Source organism: Callorhinus ursinus, unplaced genomic scaffold (genome assembly GCF_003265705.2).
Source record: "Callorhinus ursinus isolate GAN/ISIS: 27379988/994484 unplaced genomic scaffold, GSC_fseal_2.0 scaffold118, whole genome shotgun sequence".
Lineage (NCBI taxonomy): Eukaryota > Metazoa > Chordata > Mammalia > Carnivora > Otariidae > Callorhinus > Callorhinus ursinus.
In genome coordinates, this window is record NW_027397180.1 from 521,366 (window position 1) to 543,031 (window position 21,666).

The 21,666-nt window shown below is 62.8% G+C and overlaps 3 protein-coding genes and 1 non-coding gene across 8 annotated transcripts; 2 read left to right on the forward strand and 2 right to left on the reverse strand.

Annotated features, from left to right (window-relative positions):
• Positions 1–2: 2 nt before the first annotated feature.
• SLC25A22 (solute carrier family 25 member 22) lies at positions 3–8,065 on the reverse strand. 5 transcript variants are annotated; one of them, XM_025862068.2, is made up of 10 exons: positions 7,945–8,065; positions 4,471–4,641; positions 4,241–4,366; positions 3,973–4,028; positions 3,118–3,208; positions 2,485–2,603; positions 2,215–2,389; positions 1,976–2,130; positions 1,810–1,885; positions 3–1,661 (listed from the first exon to the last, which is right to left on the reverse strand). In XM_025862068.2, exons 2-10 carry the CDS (start codon positions 4,488–4,490, stop codon positions 1,508–1,510), a joined length of 972 nt encoding a protein of 323 aa, XP_025717853.1. In that variant the 5' UTR covers positions 4,491–4,641; positions 7,945–8,065; the 3' UTR covers positions 3–1,507. The 5 variants fall into 5 exon arrangements, with proteins under 5 accessions (XP_025717853.1, XP_025717857.1, XP_025717854.1 ...); XM_025862072.2 differs by having other exon boundaries at positions 4,471–4,636; positions 7,945–8,034; XM_025862069.2 differs by lacking the exon at positions 7,945–8,065 and adding an exon at positions 5,654–5,772.
• A 523-nt stretch (positions 8,066–8,588) lies between these two features.
• PIDD1 (p53-induced death domain protein 1) lies at positions 8,589–16,530 on the reverse strand. Its single transcript, XM_025862054.2, has 18 exons — positions 16,429–16,530; positions 16,214–16,316; positions 14,312–14,760; positions 13,200–13,542; positions 12,465–12,878; positions 11,939–12,148; positions 11,795–11,849; positions 11,425–11,626; positions 11,214–11,339; positions 10,908–11,087; positions 10,683–10,830; positions 10,429–10,564; positions 10,191–10,341; positions 9,952–10,075; positions 9,755–9,873; positions 9,563–9,676; positions 9,243–9,448; positions 8,589–8,983 (listed from the first exon to the last, which is right to left on the reverse strand). The coding sequence occupies exons 1-18, from the start codon at positions 16,528–16,530 to the stop codon at positions 8,725–8,727; spliced, it is 3,441 nt and encodes a 1,146-aa protein (XP_025717839.2). The 3' UTR covers positions 8,589–8,724.
• RPLP2 (ribosomal protein lateral stalk subunit P2) lies at positions 16,522–18,551 on the forward strand. Its single transcript, XM_025862073.2, has 5 exons — positions 16,522–16,676; positions 16,855–16,978; positions 17,456–17,504; positions 18,234–18,332; positions 18,416–18,551. The coding sequence occupies exons 2-5, from the start codon at positions 16,856–16,858 to the stop codon at positions 18,490–18,492; spliced, it is 348 nt and encodes a 115-aa protein (XP_025717858.1). The 5' UTR covers positions 16,522–16,676; position 16,855; the 3' UTR covers positions 18,493–18,551.
• On the forward strand, positions 17,536–17,669 carry LOC112815850 (small nucleolar RNA SNORA52). The gene has a single exon (XR_003206063.1). It is a non-coding gene; the product is annotated as a small nucleolar RNA SNORA52 (small nucleolar RNA).
• Positions 18,552–21,666: the final 3,115 nt, after the last annotated feature.

The following is a 21,666-nucleotide window of genomic DNA, read 5'->3' on the forward strand; positions in this document are numbered from 1 at the left end:
TACTTAGAATATTTATTTATCTTCTCACAAGACAAGACACAGAAAGTTACAACTTCTTAAAACTCTTGAAAAGAAAAAATATAATTCTGTAAGCAGCAGCAGCTTCCAAGGTACAGATGTGGTGGGAGAGGGCAGCTCCCGGGGACAGCCGTGACCTGGGGGGGGCCCCCCCCCCCCGGCCTGAGCCCCAGGTAGTGTCACCGGGAGGGGCCTCGGAGGAGGGAGCTCAGGTGGGGGTACACAGCACCAGCACATCAGGATCAATCACCAACACAATCACGTGGCCTGGGGCAGGGCAGGGCAGGGCAGGGCAGGGCAGGGCAGGGCGGTTCTGGCCTGCCTCCAATTCACAACATCAATATAGGAGGGCGGTCCCGGGAGGGCAGAGCTTATGGACTGTGGTCAGAGGCCTAATGCAGACGCCCAGAGAGTAGGGTGGGCCCTGGGAGGGCTGAGGGAGCAGGTCCTGCCCCTGGAAATAGAGCAAGTACCCCCAGGCTCCATACTGGTCCTCATGCCTGCCCTCCCCACTGGCCAATACTGGACCCGAGGTGGGGGGGTCTCAGAAGAGGGGTCTGTTGAGGTGCAGCAAGAACCACACTGGGAAAATAAATTCCTGAATGGGGTCAGAGGGGAGCCTAGGGCGTACACAGACACACATACATTACCTGGCCATGTGGGTGAGGCCAGCAAACCCCCACCCCAACCGCCCCCAGCCCCGTCTCTGAGGGGCAGGCCAGCGGAGGGCTGGTGGACACAACCTGCTCCCCAGAACATCTGCACATGCACACAGACCTCACACGCTGCAGGCCCCAGCCTGGAGTGGGGGTAGAGAGGCCTACCAGGAGGGATGCTGGGTCCCACAGTGGAGTGGGGGGAGGGGCTTGCCCTGGGAGTCAGAACTCAGTGTGACCCCCTGCCTGGGACTCCTGGCTCAACATGGGGGGCAGGAGACCCCAATCCTCCTGCAAGGCTGGCTGGGGGGCAAAGTGGAGTCCTGACCAAGGCAAGAAGGGCAGTGGCAGGACAGGCTGAACAGATGGACACAGGGATGGACAGAGCACTTGTGCTCGGCAAGTTAATAAATAGGTTTGTGCGGGGTCCCCTTTGTAGACTAGGGGCCAAGCCTTGGGGACAAGAGCTGGTAGACTGGAGGGTAGGATCCCGCTTGCCCAGCCCAGGCCTGGGGGCCCCAGCCCAGAGACCAGCTCTGCCCTGGGGGTATTCAGGCCGGGGCGGAGCTGTGGCGGGGGGCTGGCTCCAGGAATGTAAAGATTTCTGCGTTTTCTACATAAATAAGACATTGATCCCAGTGGTCGTGCAGGCAGGACCCCTAAGGGGCCCCTGTGTGCACCACCCATGTGGACCCTTCATCCCTTCCTCTGCTTCCTCCCACCCGTGTGGGAAGGGTGGGGAGAGACTTTCTCTTGCTCAGTCCTGGGCGGGCCACCTGGCTCCGGCCCCACTCTGGTCCCACTCGGTTGGAGGGTGCAGGTGGCCGCCGGGCTCAGTGCTGGGGTCGCTGTAGCAGCTCCAGCAGGGTCTCAGCGATGCCCAGGAAGTAGACCACTTGAGCGATGCCGAACAGCGGGGCGATGACCAGGGCACGGCAGTAGGCACCCTTCAGGAAGGCCGCGGGGCCCTCGTGCTTCAGGATCTTCCTGTGGGGAGAGGGTGGTCAGGGCCACTGCTGGCCTGCCCCCCCACCCCCATGGGCCTTCCCACCTGGCAGAGTCCAGGAACCCCGTGTAGGGTGGTCAGGGCCGCTGGTGGCCCGCCCCCCACCCCACCCCCGTGGGGCCATCCCACCTGGCACAGTCCAGGAACCCCGTGTAGGTGTCCTCGTTGAGGCCACGCTGCAGCGACTGAAGTCTTGTCTTCACCACTGCAGAGGGTGTGCAGGTCAGCACGGGGCCCAGCCCACCTACACCTGCACACACACCCCACCCACGCCGACTGAGTCCCAGGCACTGACCATCACAAGGGTTGACGGCCACGGCGGCCGCACTTCCAGCCACACAGCCAGCCAGAAACGACACATAGAAAGGAGACTTCTCCCCGGATGAGGGACAGCCCAGCTGGTTCAGGTTGGCAAAGAGGGGAAAGTACACAATGGAGAAGGGGACATCCCTGTGGGGGGAGGGAGGAACGCTGGTGACCCAGAGGTGTGCGCTGCGCAGGCCTCCCTCCTCCCACCCTCACCATCGCTCCCACCTGAGCAGTGTGGCCCCCAGTCCCTTGTAGAGGCCGGCGATGCCCCGGCTCCGAAGCAGGTCCCGGGTCAGCTGGGTAGCTGTGGGCCGGGGGGCAGCCGGAGCCTCCATGGAGGGCTGGGCGCCCCCCTGGGCCGACAGCTGGGCCTGGGTATCCAGTAACTTCTTCTGGGCAGCTGGTGAGAGAAGGGATGGGCCTGTTGGCTCTCTCCTAGTGCCTCCCACCTGGGCAGGGGCTAGGGCTCACCCTCTGTGCCCCCCACACCCTCACCAATTCGGCCTGCGTCCTGAAGCTGGATCTTCAGCATCTCCATGGGAGTGGTCACAATCACCTGGCAGGTGCCGGCCCCGCAGCCGGCCTGCATCTCCTGAAGCAGGGTCAGCTTCTGCCTGGAGAGAAGAGGTAAGGGCCGTGGTGTGACGCAGAAGCCTCCGCGGCCCTAGGGGCTGCCATGGCCCTGGGCGTGTGGGGGCTGGGGGGGGGCAGTGGCTGAGGCAGATGCGGCCCTGGAGGAGTACAGCACCCGCCAGCCTCAGATACCCCTTCAGGCCCTCCAGCAATGGGCACGGAGCCCAACAGCCATATGGCCTCACGAGCAGGGCGGGGAAGGTGGAAGGGCCATTCTCAAGCAAAGAGCAGTAGAGACGCTGAGGTCAAGCTTCTCAGCCCCACCCTCAGGTGACAAGGGGAAGCCAGTCAGTGCCCCCGCAGATCCCACCCTACAGGGGGTGGTGCACACAGGCTGGGGGCCAAAGCACAGCTGACTCAGCACCTGAGTCCCTCCCTGTGCAGGAGGCAGGGAGGAGCAGAGGGAGGAGGTGAGGGGCAGGGCTTCTGTCCTTTGTCGGGAGGCACAGACCCCTTCCCCTCACAGCCTTGGCCCGCAGCCCCTCACCACCTCACCCGTCCTTGGAGAGCTGATATCGGAAGAAGTCATTAGCAGCCAGCTTGATGGCCTTCTCTGGGGTGACAAGGGTCAGGTTCACAGCGGCTCCTTTGGGGCACAGGGGGGAGCACAGGCAGGTCAGGGGCCTGGGCTGGGGAGGCTCTCAGCCAGCACTGGCCTCTCAGCTGGCAGAGCCCCACCCCAGCCACTCCTTGGCTCCTCCTCCTGCCCTCTCACCCACATTGGTGCCAGGTGGGGCAGGACCAGGCAGGGACAGGGCAGGGCCTCCTCCAGGCACCCTGCTCACCCTCCCTGCATGATCTACCCGTTCTGGCCTCCCTGAGGAACACCTCCCCTGGAGGACAGAAGATGCTCCCACTGAGGCGGGGGGGGGGGGGGGGGGGGGGGGGGGGGGACACAGGCCCAGGGTGAGCGAGAGTGGGGGGGGCGGGTCCCGCTGCACAGTGTCTGGGCAAAGCCAGGCTTGGGGATTGTCCCCTAAGCGGCTTTGCGGTAGTGCCCCACGCCCTCCCGCCTCCCAGCACAGATGGAGTCCCACCTGCGCTGGAAGGCAGGGGAGAAGCCTGCAACCTGCACCGTAAAGACACAGCGCCCTGCCATGCCGGCACTGGCAACAACCGGGGGATGGGGCTGATGCCCTGGGAGGGCCACTGAGAGCGGCCCCTCCCCGGAGAGCCCACCCTGTGCCATTCACCCAACACCCAGGCCCCACAGGCCACGTCCACACATACACACCAGGCCCCGGCAGACCGCCCTGCCTGGCTTTGCCACCTGCTTCCCAGCCGTGACAGCAGGACCCCTCTGAGACTGCAGGAGGGTGCCACCCACACCGGCCCCATCCCCAGCCTCACCGCGGTACATGCCAAAGTAGCCCTCTGAGCGGATGGTCTTGATGAGGCAGTCAGACCTGCAGCCAAGAGGTGGGGAAGGGTGAGCCCAGGGCCAGCAATGGCTCTGGCCCTAACCCAGACGGGAGCTTCCCCAGACCAGCCCTGACCTCAGTTTCCCCTCTCGTCAGTCAGGGTGGGGGATGCAGGAGCAGGGCTTGAGTCTGAGCCTTAACCTGCCCCCCCCACGCCACGGGGCTCCATGCCCACGGCCCCCACCGGGCATGCTCACATGCTGGTGTACATGCGCTGGCCATTCTGCTGGTTCTGCAGCCTCGTCTTGGCCAGGTCTATGGGGAACACGCAGGTGACCCCAATCAGCCCAGCGATGCCGCCATTGATGAGCTTGGCTGGCAGACTGTGGGAGCAGAGGGAGTGTCAGGAGTGGCCTCCTCGGCCACAGGTCAGGACCACACACGGGGTGGGGTGGGGCCAAGAGCAAAGGCAGGGTTGCATTCTGACCTGATCTGCTTATCAGCCATTTAACTGAGCGCACCCAGGTGGCAGCCGGAGAGGTGGATGCCAGCCCAGCCAGTGGAGGACAGAGGCAGCGCAGCGTGGGTGGGACAGAGGGGGAAGGGGCGGTCCTCCACTTTCCGGGGAATGGGGAATTTCAAACCACGGGCTTCTGTTCTAGAAGAGGGTACAGGAATCAGGGGAGGGAGGGACAGACCACTCAGAGGCACAGCAGAGAAATAAGCTTCCCCCAAAACACCCCCTCCCCAGGTCCCACGCAAGAGCACCAAGCCCCTCACCCATCCCTAGGGCCACCCGGTCTCCCCTCAAGGCGCCTCCGCCCCCGCACCAGTGCGTCCTCCCAGCTGGCCTCGCTCACGCTCACACACACTCACGTGCACACTGAACGCGCCCAGGAGTGCACTCTGCCTTTAAAGGGCCAGGCGCCTCTGGGGCAGTGAGTTTGCCAGCCAGGCATCTCAACCCTGGACTGCGGTGACCCCCTCATCCTCGGGCAGCCACAGCTGGCACCTGCCCCGCCTCAGGATGGAGGCTGGAGGGGCTGAGGAGCACCCCCCAACCTGGGCTCAGCTCACAGCTACCCAGGTAAATACTGCCACGCCAGGTGCAGCCCCGCCATGGACCCCAGACAGCCCCTCCCCCTGGAGAAGCTCCATGCTCACCCACACCCAGCCCTGCACTCACCCTCCCATCCACCCTTTCCAGGAATCTCTCTCTCTCTCTCACACACACACACACACACACACACACACACACACACACACACCAGGTCCTCTGGAAGCTTCGGGGGAGTTCGGGGCATGGGGTGGGGGGCAGCTGCGAAGGGGACAGCTGACTGAGGCTCCCTGGGATGGTTCACCTATCCACTCTGGAGGTTGGGGGAGACGGGGCCCCTCTCACTAGAGACAGGGCAAAGCCGGCCTCCGGAGCCTCCTGTCAGGGGCCCCCCAGAGCCCTGGAGCCTTCCCCTGCCTCTTGCCTGGGCCCCCTCGAGGCCAGCTGTCGCGGGCTCTCACCCACAGCACTGCCACCCAGGGTCACAAGGCTGGCTCACACCCCTGGTCCCTCTGAGGACTGGTGACCTTCACCTCAGCTTGCCCGGGCCATCTGCCCCTGTGTCCCCTGCCCCTCCAGCCCCACCACCTGCGCAGCCCACAGTCCCGCTCACCCTGAGGTGCACCTCCAGGACTACAACCCGCAAGGCTCACCGAGGAGATCCAGGGGCTGAGGGAGGTGCCCACTGCGGGGATTGGCCGCCAGGCGGGGCGGGGCCAGCTTGGGGGGGGCGACTTTCTCTTTCACTTTGGGCAAGTTGGCTCTTAGCGCTGTGGGATGGGAGGGGGCGTGACAGCTTCTGAGAGGCAGGGCCCAGTCTCGGACACTTGATCAGCGCACAGGGCAGTGGGCCTGACTCAGGCTGACCCAGCCAAGCCCGACCAGCCATCCACAGGAACCCCAGCCCGTGGCTACCACGACCCCGGCTGCCCCGTGGGTTCCCGTCTGCAGCCTGCAGGCTGGATCTGTCTAGGGCTCTGGGACCCAGAGGATGGGGCGCTCTCTGTGCCCAGGCCCCCTGTGGGCCTCTGTGTGGACAATCTGGTCCCGTGGGAGTGGAGATGGGTCTGTGCCTACTCCTATTCGTGAGACCTGTGTGTCTATTGGATGAAGACACATTTCATGGGAACCTCACCCTAGGCCAGGACTGGGGCGCCTGGGGGGCTCAGTGGTTAAGCGTCTGCCTTCGACTCAGGTCATGATCCCAGGGTCCTGGGATCGAGCGCATCCGGCTCCCTGCTCAGTGCATCCGGCTCCCTGCTCAGCGGGGAGTCTGCTTCTCCCTCTGCCCCTCCCCCTGCTCGTGCTCTCTCTCTCTCTCTCAAATAAATAAATAAGATCTTTTAAAAAGGGGGGGCAGGGAAGCGTTGGCTAGGTCTCAAGAGGCCTCTGGCTGCCACCCACAGGACTGCTCACCTGGTAGGTCCAAAGGGCACAGGAACGGGCACTCCCAGAGCCCTCTGCCCGGCCAAGGGGGTCCCCGACACACACGCCCTGGGCCTCTGTCCCCAGCACATGCTTCCCCATGCCCTAGCCTGCAGATAAAAGTCTGATCTCTGAACTTCAACCTGAGTTTTCCCTCCCCACCCCCACCCCACCCACCTCCAGGTGTAGACCGGCTACAGCCAGCTCTCTGCTGCCCCAGGGGCAGGGTCTATATTCTCACTGCAGTCTCCCGGTGGCCTACTCCTGCCCTCTGGGGGACTGAGTAAACTCAGCCTCCTTGAGCATCACCAGACCCCACCCCCCGTCCAGGGTTAAGGGACACTGGGTGATGGGGGTCCCGGGAGTCAGAGTGTCTAAGGTGAGGAGGGGAGCAGTTGTGCCAGGAAGAGAGGCAGGTTCAGGGATGCCACGCCTGAGGGAGACAGTGAGTCTAGGGTCTCACAGTACATGCTTCAGGCTGCAGGTTGGAGCAGGGAAGAGGGTCCCTGGCCTGACAGCAATGAGAATGAAGGGGCTCTGCCTGGGAGACTGGCAAGGGGTCCACTGGACCCAGAACCCCCCTTTGTTGGTCCTGACTCTGTGGTTCTCACCCCTGCTTAGGAGACATCTGTGGAAGGACCTCCCCGGGCACCTTGTGTTGCCACAGAAACCCAGCAACCCTGGCCAGGCCTGAGGCCTGGGGCTGTCAGCCCTCACCGTCCCCCCGTCTCCACGTCTGCAGCCAGGTAAACTACGGAGGAACGCTGGCAGTGGACAGCGCTGCCCACAGACGTCAGCCACACGCTGCTGCTGCTACTTCCAGACCCTCCCAGGAGTAAAATCTCCCACAAATGAAGCCGCTGAGCTCCCCCTCCCCCACCCCCCACGGAAGGCGATGTGGGTGAAGATCGGAGTCTGGCACTGGCCGCTGGCTGCCCATTCAATCTCCCCGCGTCCCTTCCCCATGGGGCGGGGGACGCTTTCTATCCTGTCGGAGGGGCCCCAACCCGCGAACAAAGGAGGCCTGGGGTGGGGGCTGCGGGCTCCAGCTTGGAGGCCGGCTCAGGCCCCTTGTCCCTCTGGAGGAGGTCCGGACGGGACCCAGACGGTCACGCCGCCCCCGCCAGGCGATGGCGACTCCAGCCACGCATGTGTCCACACAAGTCCGGCAGGGTCCCACGTGTGCGCCCCCCGCAGCCCGGCCTCCGCTTCTGGGGCTCTGGCCCCAGCTTCCCACCCCGTGGGGACACGTGTGCGCGGGGAGCGCGCCCGGCACCGCCCGGGGTCGAGCACGGCCTCCCACACCCGGGCGGCAGCGGGTCGGAGCATCCGCCGGCCCGGGCCCCCCCACCCCACCCCCCGGAGCCGTCTCGTCGGGGTAGCCGTCACCTCCCCCGGCCGCCTCGGCGCCCCTGGGCCCCGCAGTCGGGCCGCAGTCGGGTGGGCGCAGCGGAAGGGAGAGGCCGGGCAGGCACTCACCGCGCGCTGCGCTGCCGCCGCCGCCGCCGCCGCCGCCGCGCTCGCCTCCCCGCCGTGCCGCGCGCCCGGCTGCTCTTAGGCGCGGAGGCGCGTCCGCTCGGCGCGGCGCGCGCTCCGCCCCCTGCCCCCGGCCCTCGGCAAGCGGGCTCCGGCTCCCCCTCCCGGCCGCCGCGGCCACTGCGCCCGCGTGGCCACAGCCGCGGGTCCCCAAATGGCCCTTCTTTGGTCTCTGGGCCTCCCGGCCCTACATGGGCCATGGACCCAGGGGTTAGCCCCGGCGGGCCGACGGGTGGCAGGGAATGCTGGGAAGAGGGTGTCCCAGGGCAGGAGCGGTCCGTGGCCGCACAGTGGGCTCTGGGAGGGGACTGATCTGGCCAAGCACCTGCCCACCAACTTGGGGGATGCACAATCCAGCACACAGGTGACTTTGTATCCATTGGTGCTGCACAGTTACTTTGTAGCTGGAGCTCCTCTCCCTCCTGGGCACATGGGAGGAAGCAGGAGCAAGGGGGGTGTCGACAGAGGGGGGGAGATAGTGAAGTCTTTACACAAGGTCCCCTCCCAGCAGCGCCCGGGCCTCTGATCTCAGGCCAACCCTTGCCTTCCACCCCCTCCTCCACGCAACAAATAAACTGAGCTCTGAGAAGCAGCCAGCACAATAACAGTACATATTTGTTACACATGGGAGGTCACTGTCCCCATACATAGGAAAAGCTTGAAAATGGGGGCCTCTGACCATTGGTCAGGGTACATCAGGGACCAGCCCAAAGTCAGTGGGGTCTAGGCCTGGGCAGACTCTGGGGACTGTGATGCTGAAGGCTCAGGTGGGGCAAGGTCCCTGGGGGCCAGGCTTGTGCGCTGGATGCTGTCCTTGTACTTTTGGCGGCCGAGCTCCAAGATAGCCCTCACCTCTTCAGCAACATCCAGCCGGTCGCTCTGCTCCAAGGCCTGTACTAGGAGCCCCACAGCCCCTGGCTGCCCGGCCTGGCGCTCAGCCCAGGCGAAGAGCATATGACGGATCTGGCCATCCAGGTCGTCCCTGGGTGGGGGTGGGAGGGGAAGGAGAATGATGACCGAGAGGCCCAGCCATCACACCCAAGGTTCTGCTCACCCTCCTCGGGTGGATTCCCTGCTCCCTGGGTGAGGTGTGGCCAGACCCTCCCTTTCCGGCCTGTTTGCCCTCTCCCCACTCACCCTGGACGGAACTTCACCCAGCCTCATGAAAAGCTCTCCTGGCAGCCAGGACCCAGGCCTGAGGCTGATCTAGAGCCAGCCTCAGGATGCCCAAAGGAACTCACCGGAACTCATGTCGGATGCGCTGCAGCTCATGGTAAGGCATGCCCAGGTGCAGGGCCACGGCTGGCCAGTCAGGGCCCAGGCGCCCAGCCACATTCTGCAGGTTGCTCTGGGTCAGGAAGCCAGTCTCGGCATTACCCAGGGTCAGAGGAGCCAGGGAGAGGCTGGTCCCCCGTCCCTGCTCCGGCCCCTGGGATCCCCGCAGTCTCTGTGAGGAGGAAGGGGTGCAGTGAACCCTGCCCTCTGCCCCCCCCAGACCAGCCCTGGGCTTCCGTGCCGCCCCTGCCCCCTTCACACATGCTGTCCCCCACCCCAGCCACACCGGCAGCTTGATGGGCAGAGTGGCCATCCAGAGGGAGTCTGTGCCCTTCCTCTGCCGGGCAGCCTCTGCCTCCTCAGGCACCTCTGCGGGCACTGCTCCCCGGTAGAAGGACACCTAGTGTTGGGATGAGATAGGGCTCAGTGTTCTGGCCTCTGCCCGGGCAGCCTGGGGCACCCGACCCCGCTGACCCACCTGGCCCCTCACAGCCTGAGCCTGCCGGTCCAGGGCGGTGGTCACATACACCTCCTTCATGTTCTTCAAGTGTGAGTAAAACACAAAGCAGATCCTGCCCTCCACGCAGTCTGGGCGGTCTGGGGGCGGGATGGGCTCAGAAGGGAGCCTGGGGAATGGACCCCAGCGTCCTGTCTCTAGGGGTGGGGGGAGCGTACCAGCATCCACGTCAATACCCCTCTCAAAGGCAGCAAAGAATTTTTCGCCCTCGAACATCTCCACCGTGTCAGAAGGCTCAGGGCCTCGGTACCGGTCCAGCAGCCGCCGCAGGGTGGCATCCACCTGGGCGGGGGGTGGGGGGGACACCCACTGGCTCCAAGCTCAATGCCCTGCACCCCCATGCAGGCCCTCTGCCCTCCCGACGCGGCCCTTCCAGAACTCTGGAGTCTGCACCCACCTTTTTGCCAGGCAGGCATTGGAGCAGAACCTGCTCGGGGTCCCGGCGCCTCTGCAGGGCAATGAGGTTCACCCTGTGCAGTCGCAGGCGCTCCCAGGCCTTCCGAGCCAGGCCCTCCACGCAGGTCTTGGTGGTGTACCAGAGCCAGTACCTGGGAGGGCCTGGGGGTGAGTGGGGGCTGCACAGACAGGCTCGCTGAGGGGAGGGGACTGAGGAAGCTGGGGCTGGGGGCACTGACCAAGAGAAGTGTGTGACCTGGAAGCGAGCGTACAGGTGGGTGATCTCCAGTGCCACCTGAGCTGTGATGTCATCCCAGGCTGCTTCAGGAGGGGTCCAGTACAGCAGGCGAAGACAAGTGCGATCCAGACTCAGGCCTGGGGACATGAGCAGGCCGCAGGCTGAGGCGTCCCTGGCAGGGGCTCCCCTGCTGAGAGCACGGCCCCCTCCACCCAGTAGCCATGAATTCAGCTAGGCCACCTGGCCACCTCTCACCTGTGACACCAGGGGGCAGAGGCAGCTGCACAGTAACAGGCCGGAGGAAGCTGGGGGGGCCGCTCTGGGAGAGGCACAGCAGGGGGCTGGCCGCCGCCTCGGCCTCCTCCAGCAGGGCTCGAAGCTCTCTGCTGCCCATGTGCACCACCTGGGGCAAACGGGTGCCTGGAACACTCACCTTTCCACCGAGGCACCACCCACCACTCACGGCTGCCCTGCCCGCACCTGCATGCAGACATGACGAGGCTCGTCGGTGGCCCCAGGGGGGAATGTGACCTTGACCCCAGGATCTCCCGAGGAGTACAGCAACGTCCCCTGCGGTGGCACCAGGCAGGTGTTTGACACAGGACGTGAAACCACGAGGAACCACGAGAAGTGGGGCACCTGGCAGTGAGCCCAGAGCCGCTGGGCATGGGGGGTGGGGTCAGAGGGGAGTCAGTGTCAGGTCAGAGCCACCAGGCAGGGCTGACCGGGGGCTGGGGGGAGCCCCTCCCTAGTGCTCCTTCCCAGGAAGGCCTACGGGGCTCTCACCTTGGGTGCCTCTTCTTCCAGGTGAGTCTCCAGGTCACTCCAGCTGTCATCACTCAGGGTCCTGACCACCACCTCACGGCAACGCCGGGTCCGGGGGGGCACAAAGAGTAGCCACAGGCCCACCTCCTGCCAGGCAAGGGTGCTGTGAGCACTGGGGCCCATGCCTGGGCCCTCCGCCCCTGCCCCCCACCCTGACTCGCCCTGGCCGTGCCTGCCGGAAGGCCACCCCGTGGGGCTGCAGCTCCAGGACCCCACTGAGCAGGGAGTCATGGGGACCCAAGGGGACGAGGCGTGGCTCCGGCAGCCAGAGTCGATACTGGATGTTGACAGGGCTAGAGGTGGCCCCAGCAGGGAACTGCAGGCGGACCCCACAGGCCAGGGTCACTGAGCAGCCTTGGGGAGTCACAGGGAAGCTGCAGGAGAGGGTGGGCATCAGGTCAGACAATAGAAGGGGTGTGGCTGGATCAGGGACCCCCAGGAAACTCCAGAACACCCCTGGGGCATGAACACGGTGTTCATCATGGACAGAGCCACGGGGTAGTGACATGCATCTTCAGCCCCATCTCCCTCCCCACACACACCTGTCCAAATCTGAGTTCAGGAACAGTCTGGGCATTTCGGGGGTCACAGGTGTCTCTGCGGCAGGACAGGCAAGCTGTTAGGACACCTATGGAACCTGCATCCTGGCCTGTCTGTGGCCTGACTCTTCCTAGCAACAAGCCTACCTCGGGGACTGTGGGAGGCAGGCAGAGCCTCGCCCAGGGGGTTCCCCCGAAGGCGCACAAAGGGGGCGTCCAGTAGCTCGGGCGGCACGTCCCGGAGCTGGTTGTCCCTCAGATCCAGTCGGGCAAGCAGCGGGAGGTGGGCTAGGCCGGCGGGCACTGAGGTCAGGAGGTTGCTGTGCAAAACAAGGAACCGCAAGGACCGTAGCCCCACTGCGGACAGGTGCCAGCTTAGGGCCAGCAGAGGACCACTCAGGGCCACACCCAGCCCTGGCCAGCACAGGATACCCATGCTAGGGCCAAGCAGATGGCCAGACTCGGGGAGCTTGAAAAATCTGTGCAGGGAGCCTTGAAAGCCAGGGAAGGAAAGGCAAACAAGGGCCACCCAGGAGGAGTGAAGGCTCCAAGATGGGCCAAGCCTGTGTGTGCAGGGCCCCCCGTGGAAGACAAGACAGCAGAAACCAGGCAGCGGCTGAAGGGCACTCCCCGTCAGGCCCAGGGAGCCATGAGGGGCACGACTCCTACTCACCAAGGGAGGTCGGGAGGCCCCGCAGCCGGTTGGAAGCCAGATTCAGCTCGGTGAGCCTGCTCAGGCCTCCAATCTCAGGGGGCAGGGTGTCCAGAAGGTTCTCTGAGAGATCAAGTCGCTGCAGGGTGGACAGGGATCCCAGTGCTGTGGGCAGCGTCTGCAAGCCGTTGTGGGTCACAGAGAGGAAGGTGAGGGAGGGAAGGGCTCCGAGGGCCTCAGGCAGCTCTGAGAGGCTGTTGTAAGACAGCAGGAGGGTGCTCAGGCCACGCATCTGTGGGATGCAGGCCGGCAGTGTCTCCAGGCTGTTGAAGCTCAGATCTAGGTGGGCCAAGCGGGCCAGGCCACTCAGGCCAGCCGGCAGTGTGGTCAGAGAGCCCCGGGAGCAGGCACCCAGCACGTCCCGGTGTTGTCCACCTAGAAAGGGGGAAAGCAGATGTAGCCCTCAGAGCCAGAATCCCAGGGCCCAGCTCAGTGTGGAGGCACAGACCGCTACCCCAACCCCACCCAGAGAGGGACAGATGGAGACACCAGCAGATGCATGGGGGACAGGGACAGATACTGCAGGCTCATCTCAGCTGATAGCCATCACCCATGACCTGCCCCAGGAAGAATACCTACACTAGGGTCTGCTGGGAGACCCCAGTGGGCAGCTGCAGCATCCAGGAGCCAGGGCTCAGCCAGCTTCACCTTGTGGGGGGCGGGGTTGGGACAGGGCTGGAACCAGGTGGGGCTCACCTTTGATGACAAGGGAGCGAAGGTGCTGCAGGCTGCACGGCACCTGGGCCAGGGTGGCCTCCAGCAGCCGAGGGTCCTCGTGGCCACTCAGCCGCAAGAACTCCACTTGCAGCAGCTGAGGGGGCCGCTGGGCACACAGATTCAGCAGCCGGTGGCAGCCCCGAGGGTACAGGTCCAGGTTCAACCGGTTCCCAACCAGGAGAGGGGGGTCCCCAGGCTCCGCATCCACAGCATCCGTAGCATCTCCTGCAGCATCTTCTGTAGCAGCTGCCTCGGGCTCCAGCCCCTCCACCTCTGCAGCCACCGCCCACCGGCTGTCCTCGGGGGCCAGACATGTCCCAGCCTGCCAAACAGGCCTGCTCAGGCAGGGCCCGGGGAGGCTGCAGAGTCAGGGGGAGGAGTGGGGATGGGCCCTCCTACTCAGGGCAATAGGGATTCTGGCTTGGGGGCAGTTCTTGAGCCAGGCCAGCTGATCTACAGAGCCCAGAGCCTCAGCTGAACAGATCATAGTTGAAATAGGGCTGGGGAATGAGAACCCTGGGACTGGAAAGGCAGCAAGCAGGGAGACCTGTGTGCAGAGGAGCCTGGGGAACTTGATGGGGGGCGGGGGGAGGAGGGAGAAATGAGGCTTCACATCCCACTTGTGGAAATTTGAACAAGAGACTCCTAGAGCTGTCAGGTCATCCTGGCTGCCCACTCCCCTCCCTGCCCCCTCTGGGTATAAGAGTTTCGGGTCCAGCCCCATCATCAACCTTCACACCCACCAGCTTTGACCAGAGGTCGAGGACTCTTATCTACCACGTGGGGGCAGTGGCCCAGGCAAGGAAAGGGGTGATTGTGCCCGTATGTGTCAGATAAGTGACTGGTTGGGGGGGGGGCAGGGAGAGCTGGAGTGTGAGCCACTGGGCGGCCTGGGGTCCTGGAGATGGGACCCCACTTCCTGACCACTGGAGGAGGGTTCGCTCCGCTTCCTATTCGCACCTGGGTCGGCTGATGAGGGCAGTGGTCTGCACATTCCGGGCTCCGACGGCTTAGGGGCTGGTCCTGGCCGGGAGAGCGCCCCCCGCCCCCGACCTCGCCGTCCCCACCGCCCGCCCGCGCCCTGCGCGTACCTGCGCTCGAGGGTGGGCGCCGTCCGCCGGCGCGTTCCCGAGCGGGCCGGGCCTCGGGTCCCGCCCAGTCAGGACGCCCCCTGCTCGGGGCTGGGACCGCAGGCGAAGGCCTCCGGGTCCCTCCCCTCTCCGCAGCCCTGGCGATGCGGCCGCGGACCCCAACCGGCAGCCGGCAGCCGCCAGCCCAGCTGCACTCGGCTTCCTGTTAGTCGGCCTCAGTCCGGCCTCTCCCGCTGGGAAGGCCCGCGTCGCGCGCTGCAAAACCCGCCCTTTCAGAGATTCCTGGCCCTCGGGCCCGCCCTGCTCTGGAGCTGTGCGTTCTGGCCCCCTTAAAGTGAGCTGGTGCAATCTCGGGACGGAGGAGGGCTTTGGGGGCTGATCGCAACTGCTGCCCCACGTCCACCTCTTGCCAGAAGCCAGAGCACGAAATGTGCCATTCCCCGGCCAGCCTCAAGGCCTCCTTCTCCCGGAAGCCTTCCTGGGCCTCCTCTGGAAACCTGGTCCCAGCTCCTGTGATCTTGCTTTACCGGCAATCACTTTGGCCCAACAGCCCCAGCAGTGGGCTTCCCCACACGTTGCCTCCTTCAATCTTTGTCTGCATCTCACAGGGAAGGAAAAGGAGGCTCTGTCAGATCAGTTTGCCCGAGGTCACATAACTACTGGTAAGTGCCAAAGCCAAGAACCTCAAACTAGGTCTGACTCTTAAGAGAGCCTACCCCATCTGTGCTCATTCACCTGGTCTGCCCCAAATCAATTCATGTACACGCTCTTCCTCCAGCTCCCCTGCCACCACCAGCCCTCCCACCAGGATGGGCAGTTTGGCCAGGCTCCATTTTCCCCAACTCCTGTCCCACCTCCCGTTTCTAAGTAGCTGCCAGGACTTAAAAAAAAATCACAAGAATATTACTCAGCTTTATTTTGACTTTTATTTAAAAGATTTTATTTATTTATTTGACAGAGAGAGACACAGTGAGAGAGGGAACACAAGCAGGGGGAGAGGGAGAGGGAGAAGCAGGCTCCCCACGGAGCAGGGAGCCCGAGGTGGGGCTCGATCCCAGGACCCTGGGATCATGACCTGAGCCGAAGGCGGACGCTTAAGGACTGAGCCACCCAGGCGCCTCGAATATTACTCAGCTTTTAAAAGGGAACGAAATTCGGACACACGCCCCAATGTGAATGAAACTTGAGAACATTATGTTAAATAAGTCAGATGCTAAAGGATAAATACTGTATGCTTCCACAGTGAGGCCCCTAGAGTAGTCAAACTCCATTGAGACAAAAATTAAAAAATGGTCGGTGCCAGGGTTTGGAGGAGGGAATAGGGAGTTATTTAAAGGACATGGAATCCAACTTCGGAAGATGGAAAGCAGTCGAGATAGAGGCTGGTGGTGGCTGTGTCATGAGAGGGCACCCAATGCCACTGAATTGTACGGGTTGAACGGTAAATCTCATGTATTATATTAACTCTAAAACAATCATCACAACATGCCACTTCCCTGTGTATTGTAATTACATCCCACCCTTGCCAGGAGGGTTTCCACTTTACCCCAAGTGTGAGACCTTGAGCAAGAAAACCTCTGCGCCCCACCTCCTCTATGAAATGGGGGTATTGACAGCGACGACACCCCCAGGAACGGTGTGGTTTGCACGAACACACTAGTGCTTGATGAACTACACTTGGTAGTGACAGCCCAGTCGGCTTCTGGACCGATCTCCAGCCACCGCGGGGCCTCTGCGTCCGACCCTTCTGCCTGGTGCTCGCCCCAGATCTTAGGGCCGGCTCATCCCTTCGGGTGTGCGTCGGCCCGGGACAGCCTCGTTTATTTACTTCCGTGTGTCCTCGTTCTAAAACCTATGCTGCGCAGAAGCAGGGCGGGGCCGGCTCCTTCTCTGCGCGCCGACCTGCGGCAGGCTCCCGGGCACCGAGCATGAAGGCGTGGCACGTGCTGACGTCTGCGTGGGCGCGGAGGTCGGGGCGGAGCCACCAAGCCCGAGCCGCTCGGCCCTGCACCTCAGCGCGGCCCACGGTCCCTGAGGCCGGAGAACCCCCCCCCCCGCCCCGAGCAGCGAGCGAGGAGGGCCGGCCACGTGCACCCGCGCAGGCGGCGCGCCCGCACTTCCGGCAGCAGTGCCTCCTGGGACTTGGAGTTCGCCGCAGGCCTGCGGCCGCAGGACACCACGCCTCGAAGGCTCTCGTCTCCGCGGCCTGGGCGCCGCATGACGTCACTCGGAGGCGCCCGCACGGCCCGGCGCGCGGGTCCCGGGGACTTCTGGGAAGCGGATTACCCCCGCCCCCCACGCCGCCGCCTTCCTTTCCGTCCCTGACGCCGCCGAGGTCGCACGCGTGAGGCTTCTCCGCCGCCGAGTGAGTGGGCGGCGGGACCGGGGTGCGGGCCGGCCTGCGGTGCCGTGGGGGGCTGTGGGGGGCCGCGGGAGGCGCGCGGGCGCCTGCCGGGGCGTGGCGGGAGGCGCCGGGCCGGAGCACGCTTGGCCGGGGCGGGAGGCCTCTGGGTAAGGCCGCCTGTGCTGTCCTCCCGCCTCAGGATGCGCTACGTCGCCTCCTACCTGCTGGCCGCCCTCGGGGGCAATGCCTCCCCCAGCGCCAAGGACATCAAGAAGATTCTGGACAGCGTGGGCATCGAGGCGGATGACGACCGGCTCAACAAGGTGGCGCCCCGCTGGGCTCCGGCGCGGGCCTCCCCCCGGGGAGAGTGTAGCTGGCTGTGCCCGCGCGGGTGCTGGGGTCCCGATGCAGCCCCGGGGCGGGGGGGCGTGAGGCGGAGTCCCAGCCTGCCTCGGGGCAAGGGCCGGGAAAGTCAGGGCGCCGCCACCGCAGACTCCCAGTGACCGTTTCCAGAGAAGCGCGCCTCCTGCCGTGACATTTTTCCGCGCGGTGGGACTTACACCGAAATGCTTGGCTGCCTTGTCGCGGGGAGTCTTAGGAGTGCCCTGGGTCCCCCTTGGAGCGAGTCTTCGGGGAAGCCACGTGTAGGTGGTAACTGCCGGGCTGGACAGCTGGGCCTGGAGGCTGGGGGGGTCTTCTCCCGGCTCTCGCTCCTGCGGCCCGCCCTGCCCCGGTTGGAGAAGGTAAGGCCAGGGGAGCCTTAGTGAATCTTTGGTAATTGCTGCTTCTGGTTATTCCAGGTCATCAGTGAGCTGAACGGAAAAAACATCGAAGACGTCATTGCCCAGGGTGAGATTGTGTGCAGGGATCTTCCTTCTCGGGGTCCATCCTAATGCCTGCTGGTCAGCCTGTGGCCTGCCAGGTTTCGCTTGTGGACCAGAGCACTCTAGAAGCCTCACCCAGAGAAGCGGGCAGGCTTCGGTGGGCTTGTGCCAGGGATGCTTCTAGACAGGCCGGGGGGTGGTGGGGGGGGTGGAGCTCTCGGAGGGGAACCCGGGCTTTGTAAACACTGCTCACCATGTGCTCTCGGTGAGGCGCTTGGGAGCACAGACTGGACTGCCCAGGATGACCGCAGGTCCCTGCCTCCTTTACTGGTGGTTTTCTGATGACGAGGCTGGAGCGGATGGGAAGTGTCTGGAAATTGTACCATTGGGACGCCTGTTCTGTGCCTGTGGGGCTCAGTGGGGCAAAGCCAGCTCAGCAAACAGCCCTGTCTGAGCTCTCACTGATGAGGACCTGGACTCAGCAAGCAGACTCAGCGCTTGCCGGGTTGTAAACATGATGGGGTGCTGTGGCTCAGTTTCTTGGGGAGGGACTCCTAGAAGCCAAGTTTCCAGATAGGGAACTTGAAGAAGACTGGGTGTGTGTATGTGGCACAGGCAGAGCTGCCCATCCGAGAACGGAGGAGCTGGTGACTCTGGCCCTTGGCTGTGGGCCTCCATACGTTGGGCAGACTGTCTCTGAGGTAGCCTTCAGGCTGAGCACCTGCTCTGGTCTCATTTTCCCTGATTTCCGTAGGTATTGGCAAGCTGGCCAGCGTGCCTGCTGGTGGGGCTGTCGCCGTGTCTGCTGCCCCAGGGTCTGCGGCTCCTGCTGCTGGCGCTGCCCCAGCCGCTGGTAAGTGGAGGCTGGGGCGGGGTCTCCGCTGGGAGTCTGGCTTGCACTGCGGGCCTTGCTCACTGCTCCCTTTTTCTCTACAGCAGAGGAAAAGAAAGACGAGAAGAAGGAGGAGTCGGAGGAGTCAGACGACGACATGGGATTCGGCTTGTTCGATTAGGTTCCTGCTCACCCCACCCCGACCCCCCGCTGGCAAATAAAACCCTTTTTATGTATCTATGAAGTGGCTTGTGAGCGTTTTGTAAGAGTGTGGCCTTGGCACAGGGCAGGTGTGGGGCCCCACCCCACGGTGGGTGGGCAGGCCTTCATTCCAGGAGAAACCAGAGCCCTTCCTGGTGAGGTGGAGTTCCCAGGCAGGAGGAAATCCCTGAAAAGCTGGGGATCTGGTGCAGAAATAGGTACCTGGGAGGGGGGACATCTCCTGTGGATCTTGGGTGTGGTCAAGCCTTGAGTAGGCTCAGGAGGGGACGTTAGGCTTCTTGGGTACAGTCCTGGCTTCTGACGACTGCTGGGGCCTTCCCAGAGTGAAGCTTTCAGGGGGACACACAAGAAAACTTAAAAAGCAGCAGTGGGTGGTCTCTGTTGCCCTGAGACTGGTAGTATTCTTAAGTTACACAAAAGGAGAGGGGTGGGGGTGCCTGGTGCATGTGGGATCCCGAGTTTCCCTGCAGAGTTGGGTCCGTCCCATAGGTCCTTTGAAGATTTTTTATTTATTTATTTATTTGACAGAGAGAGAGAGGGAACACAAGCAGGGGGAGTGGCGGAGGGAGAAGTAGACTCTCCGCGGAGCAGGGAGCCTGATGCGGGGCTCGATCCCAGGACCCTGGGACCACGACCTGAGCCAAAGGCAGACGCTTAAGGACTGAGCCACCCAGGTACCCCCCTGTAGGTCCTTTGAGTTAGTGCAGCTACTCATGGCCTGGGCAGGTGTGGGAGTGGCTTGTAGGTAGTGATGTTGGGTCATGTGACCACGACGTCCCTTTGGGGCAGGCCTGCCTGTGCCTCTCCTGCCAAGCTCTGGCTGGGGTGGGGGGCAAGAGGCAGAGTTCCTCCCACTGCCATCCTGGGCCTTGAGTCCTCTGCCCACCAATGCCAGCCCACTTACCAGATGCTCTGCTTGCCCCGAGGAAGGCTCTGGGTCAGCAACAGGCTGTGGTGTGTGCAGCTATTGTGTGCCAGGCTACAGCTCTAAAGGATCTGCCATCCGTGGGCTGTAGTTCTGCAGGGAAAGAGCACAGAATGAATGTAATAAGGGACAGCTGGGGGGGGAGGGCCTTCCTCAGGTAGGGAGTCAAGACCTGGAGAAGGGGGTCTGCAGGGTAGGAGTGTGCATGGGAAAGAAGGCCTAAGACCTCTCCGGTTACCCTCTGGCAGGTGGAACATGGGCCCAGAGGAAGAAGTGAGCATCACTGCAAGGTTCCCAGCAGCATGTGCTGCAAGGGGCAAGTGTGAGTGGGGGTTGGGAGAGGCGGATTGTGGACGCCCAAGGACACAGGTGGTAAGGGGACACATGGCTCCAGGTTCAGCTAGAGGGCTCCCCAGAGGAGAGGACCCAGATTCCATGGGCAGACCTTGGACCCTGAAGTGAAGGACTCCGTGTAGTCAGAGGACACCATGGGAGCATGACACCCGCCAGAGTGATTACACAGCAAACACCAGGGCTTCTCGTCCACGCTGGCTGGGTGGAGGGGGAGGCCCACCTTCCACCCCGAGCCAGGGTTCCTGGAAGTGCTGTTGTGTTCCTGGCTCCAGAGCAGACATTCCCAGGGGCATGGAGGGAGTGATATGTACCCAAAACAGCTCACCCCTGGTGTGGAAATGGGGGCAGAGGTCTCCCTGCACTGGGGCAGTGCCACCCTTCAAGGCCCCAGTCCCTCAGAACCAGGAAGGGCCTGGACCTTGGCTTCTCGGAGCAGGTCAGGGGAGGACCTTCTTAAGTCCCTGGCTCGGCCTGCACCGCCCAGCTCCCCTCTTGCTGGTCACCCTGGTGAACCCCTGGACTTTGCAGGCCAGCCTTGAGAGTGCTTCATTCCCACGGTACCACACCTGCCCCCTGCTGCTTCTGGCAGCATCCCCAGGGGCTCAGTCAGTAGGGGCCCTGATCCTCCTGATGGGGCCGTACTCTCTGCTCTATACATCCATCCAAAGCACTTGGGGGATAAGATCCCCATGTACAACAGAAGGTCAAGTTTGTCTAGGTCAAATTTATTTATCTTTCTAGTTGTTTATGAAATTTCAGGGGTTTGGGTGCCTGGGTGGCTCAGTTGCTAGGCGTCTGCCTTCGGCTCAGGTCATGATCCCAGGTCCTGGCATTGAGCCCCACATCGGGCTCCCTCCTTGGAGGGAAGCCTGCTCTCCCTCTCCCACTCCCGCTGCTTGTGTTCCTGCTCTTGCTGTCTCTGTCTCTGTCAAATAAATAAATAAATAAATCTTAAAAAAAAAAGAAAAGAAATTTTAGGGGTTTTTTTAGACTTAATTATTTTTATTTTGTTTCTGTTTTTTAAATTTTATTTAAATTCAATCCAGTTAATTAAGGGCGACTGGGTGGCTCAGTCGGTGAAGCATCTGCCTTCGGCTCAGGTCATGATCCCAGGGTCCTGGGATCGAGCCCTGCCCTCCGGCTCCCTGCTCGGCGGGAAGCCTGCTCCTCCCTCTGCCTCTGCCCCTCCCCACCACTCACGCTCTCTCTCCCTCACACTCTCTCTCTGTCTCAAAATCTTTTTAAAAAAATAAATTTCAATTAATTAACATAGCATGTTGTTAGTCTCAGAGGTAGAGTTCAGTGGTTCATCAGCTGCGTATAACACCCAGTGCTCATTACGTCACCTGCCCTCCTTAATTTCACAGTTATTCCATCGCCCCATCTTTCCCTACAACAACCCTCGGTTTGTTTCCTAGAGTTAAGAGTCTCTCATGGGGGGCGCCTGGGTGCCTCCGCCGCTAAGCGTCTGCCTTCGGCTCGGGTCACGGTCCCGGGGTCCCGGGATCGAGCCCCGCATCGGGCTCCTGCTGGGCGGGAGGCCTGCTGCTCCCTCTCCCACTCCCCCTGCTTGTGTTCCCTCTCGCTGTGTCTCTCTGCCAAATAAATAAATAAAATCTTCAAAAAAAAGTCTCACAGTTGTCTCCCTCTGATTTCACCTTGTTCTGCTTTTCCCTTCCTTCCCTTACGCTCCTTTGTTTCATTTCTTAAACTCCACAGATGAGGGAGATAATATGATCGCTGTCTTTCCCTGATTGCATTCTTTGGCTTAGCGTAATACACTCTGCTTCCATCCATGTTGTTGCAAATGGGAAGATTTCTTTTTTTCTTTTTTCTTTTTTTTTTTGCTGGCTG

Coding starts and splice junctions, on each gene's coding strand:
- RPLP2 (XM_025862073.2), top strand. CDS start 16,856: ATGCGCTACGTCGCCTCCTACCTGCTGGCCGCCCTCGGGGGCAATGCC. Junction 17,505..18,233: donor CGAAGACGTCATTGCCCAGG/GTGAGATTGTGT, acceptor TGATTTCCGTAG/GTATTGGCAAGCTGGCCAGC. Junction 18,333..18,415: donor TGGCGCTGCCCCAGCCGCTG/GTAAGTGGAGGC, acceptor TTTTCTCTACAG/CAGAGGAAAAGAAAGACGAG.
- SLC25A22 (XM_025862068.2), bottom strand. CDS start 4,490: ATGGCTGATAAGCAGATCAG. Junction 2,604..3,117: donor TATCAGCTCTCCAAGGACGG/GTGAGGTGGTGA, acceptor TCTTCTCTCCAG/GCAGAAGCTGACCCTGCTTC. Junction 1,662..1,809: donor GGGTTCCTGGACTGTGCCAG/GTGGGATGGCCC, acceptor CTCTCCCCACAG/GAAGATCCTGAAGCACGAGG.
- PIDD1 (XM_025862054.2), bottom strand. CDS start 16,530: ATGCGGCGCCCAGGCCGCGGAGACGAGAGCCTTCGAGGCGTGGTGTCC. Junction 12,879..13,199: donor TCGCTCCCTTGTCATCAAAG/GTGAGCCCCACC, acceptor CCCCCTTTCTAG/GTGGACAACACCGGGACGTG. Junction 11,627..11,794: donor CTGAACTCAGATTTGGACAG/GTGTGTGTGGGG, acceptor CCTCTCCTGCAG/CTTCCCTGTGACTCCCCAAG.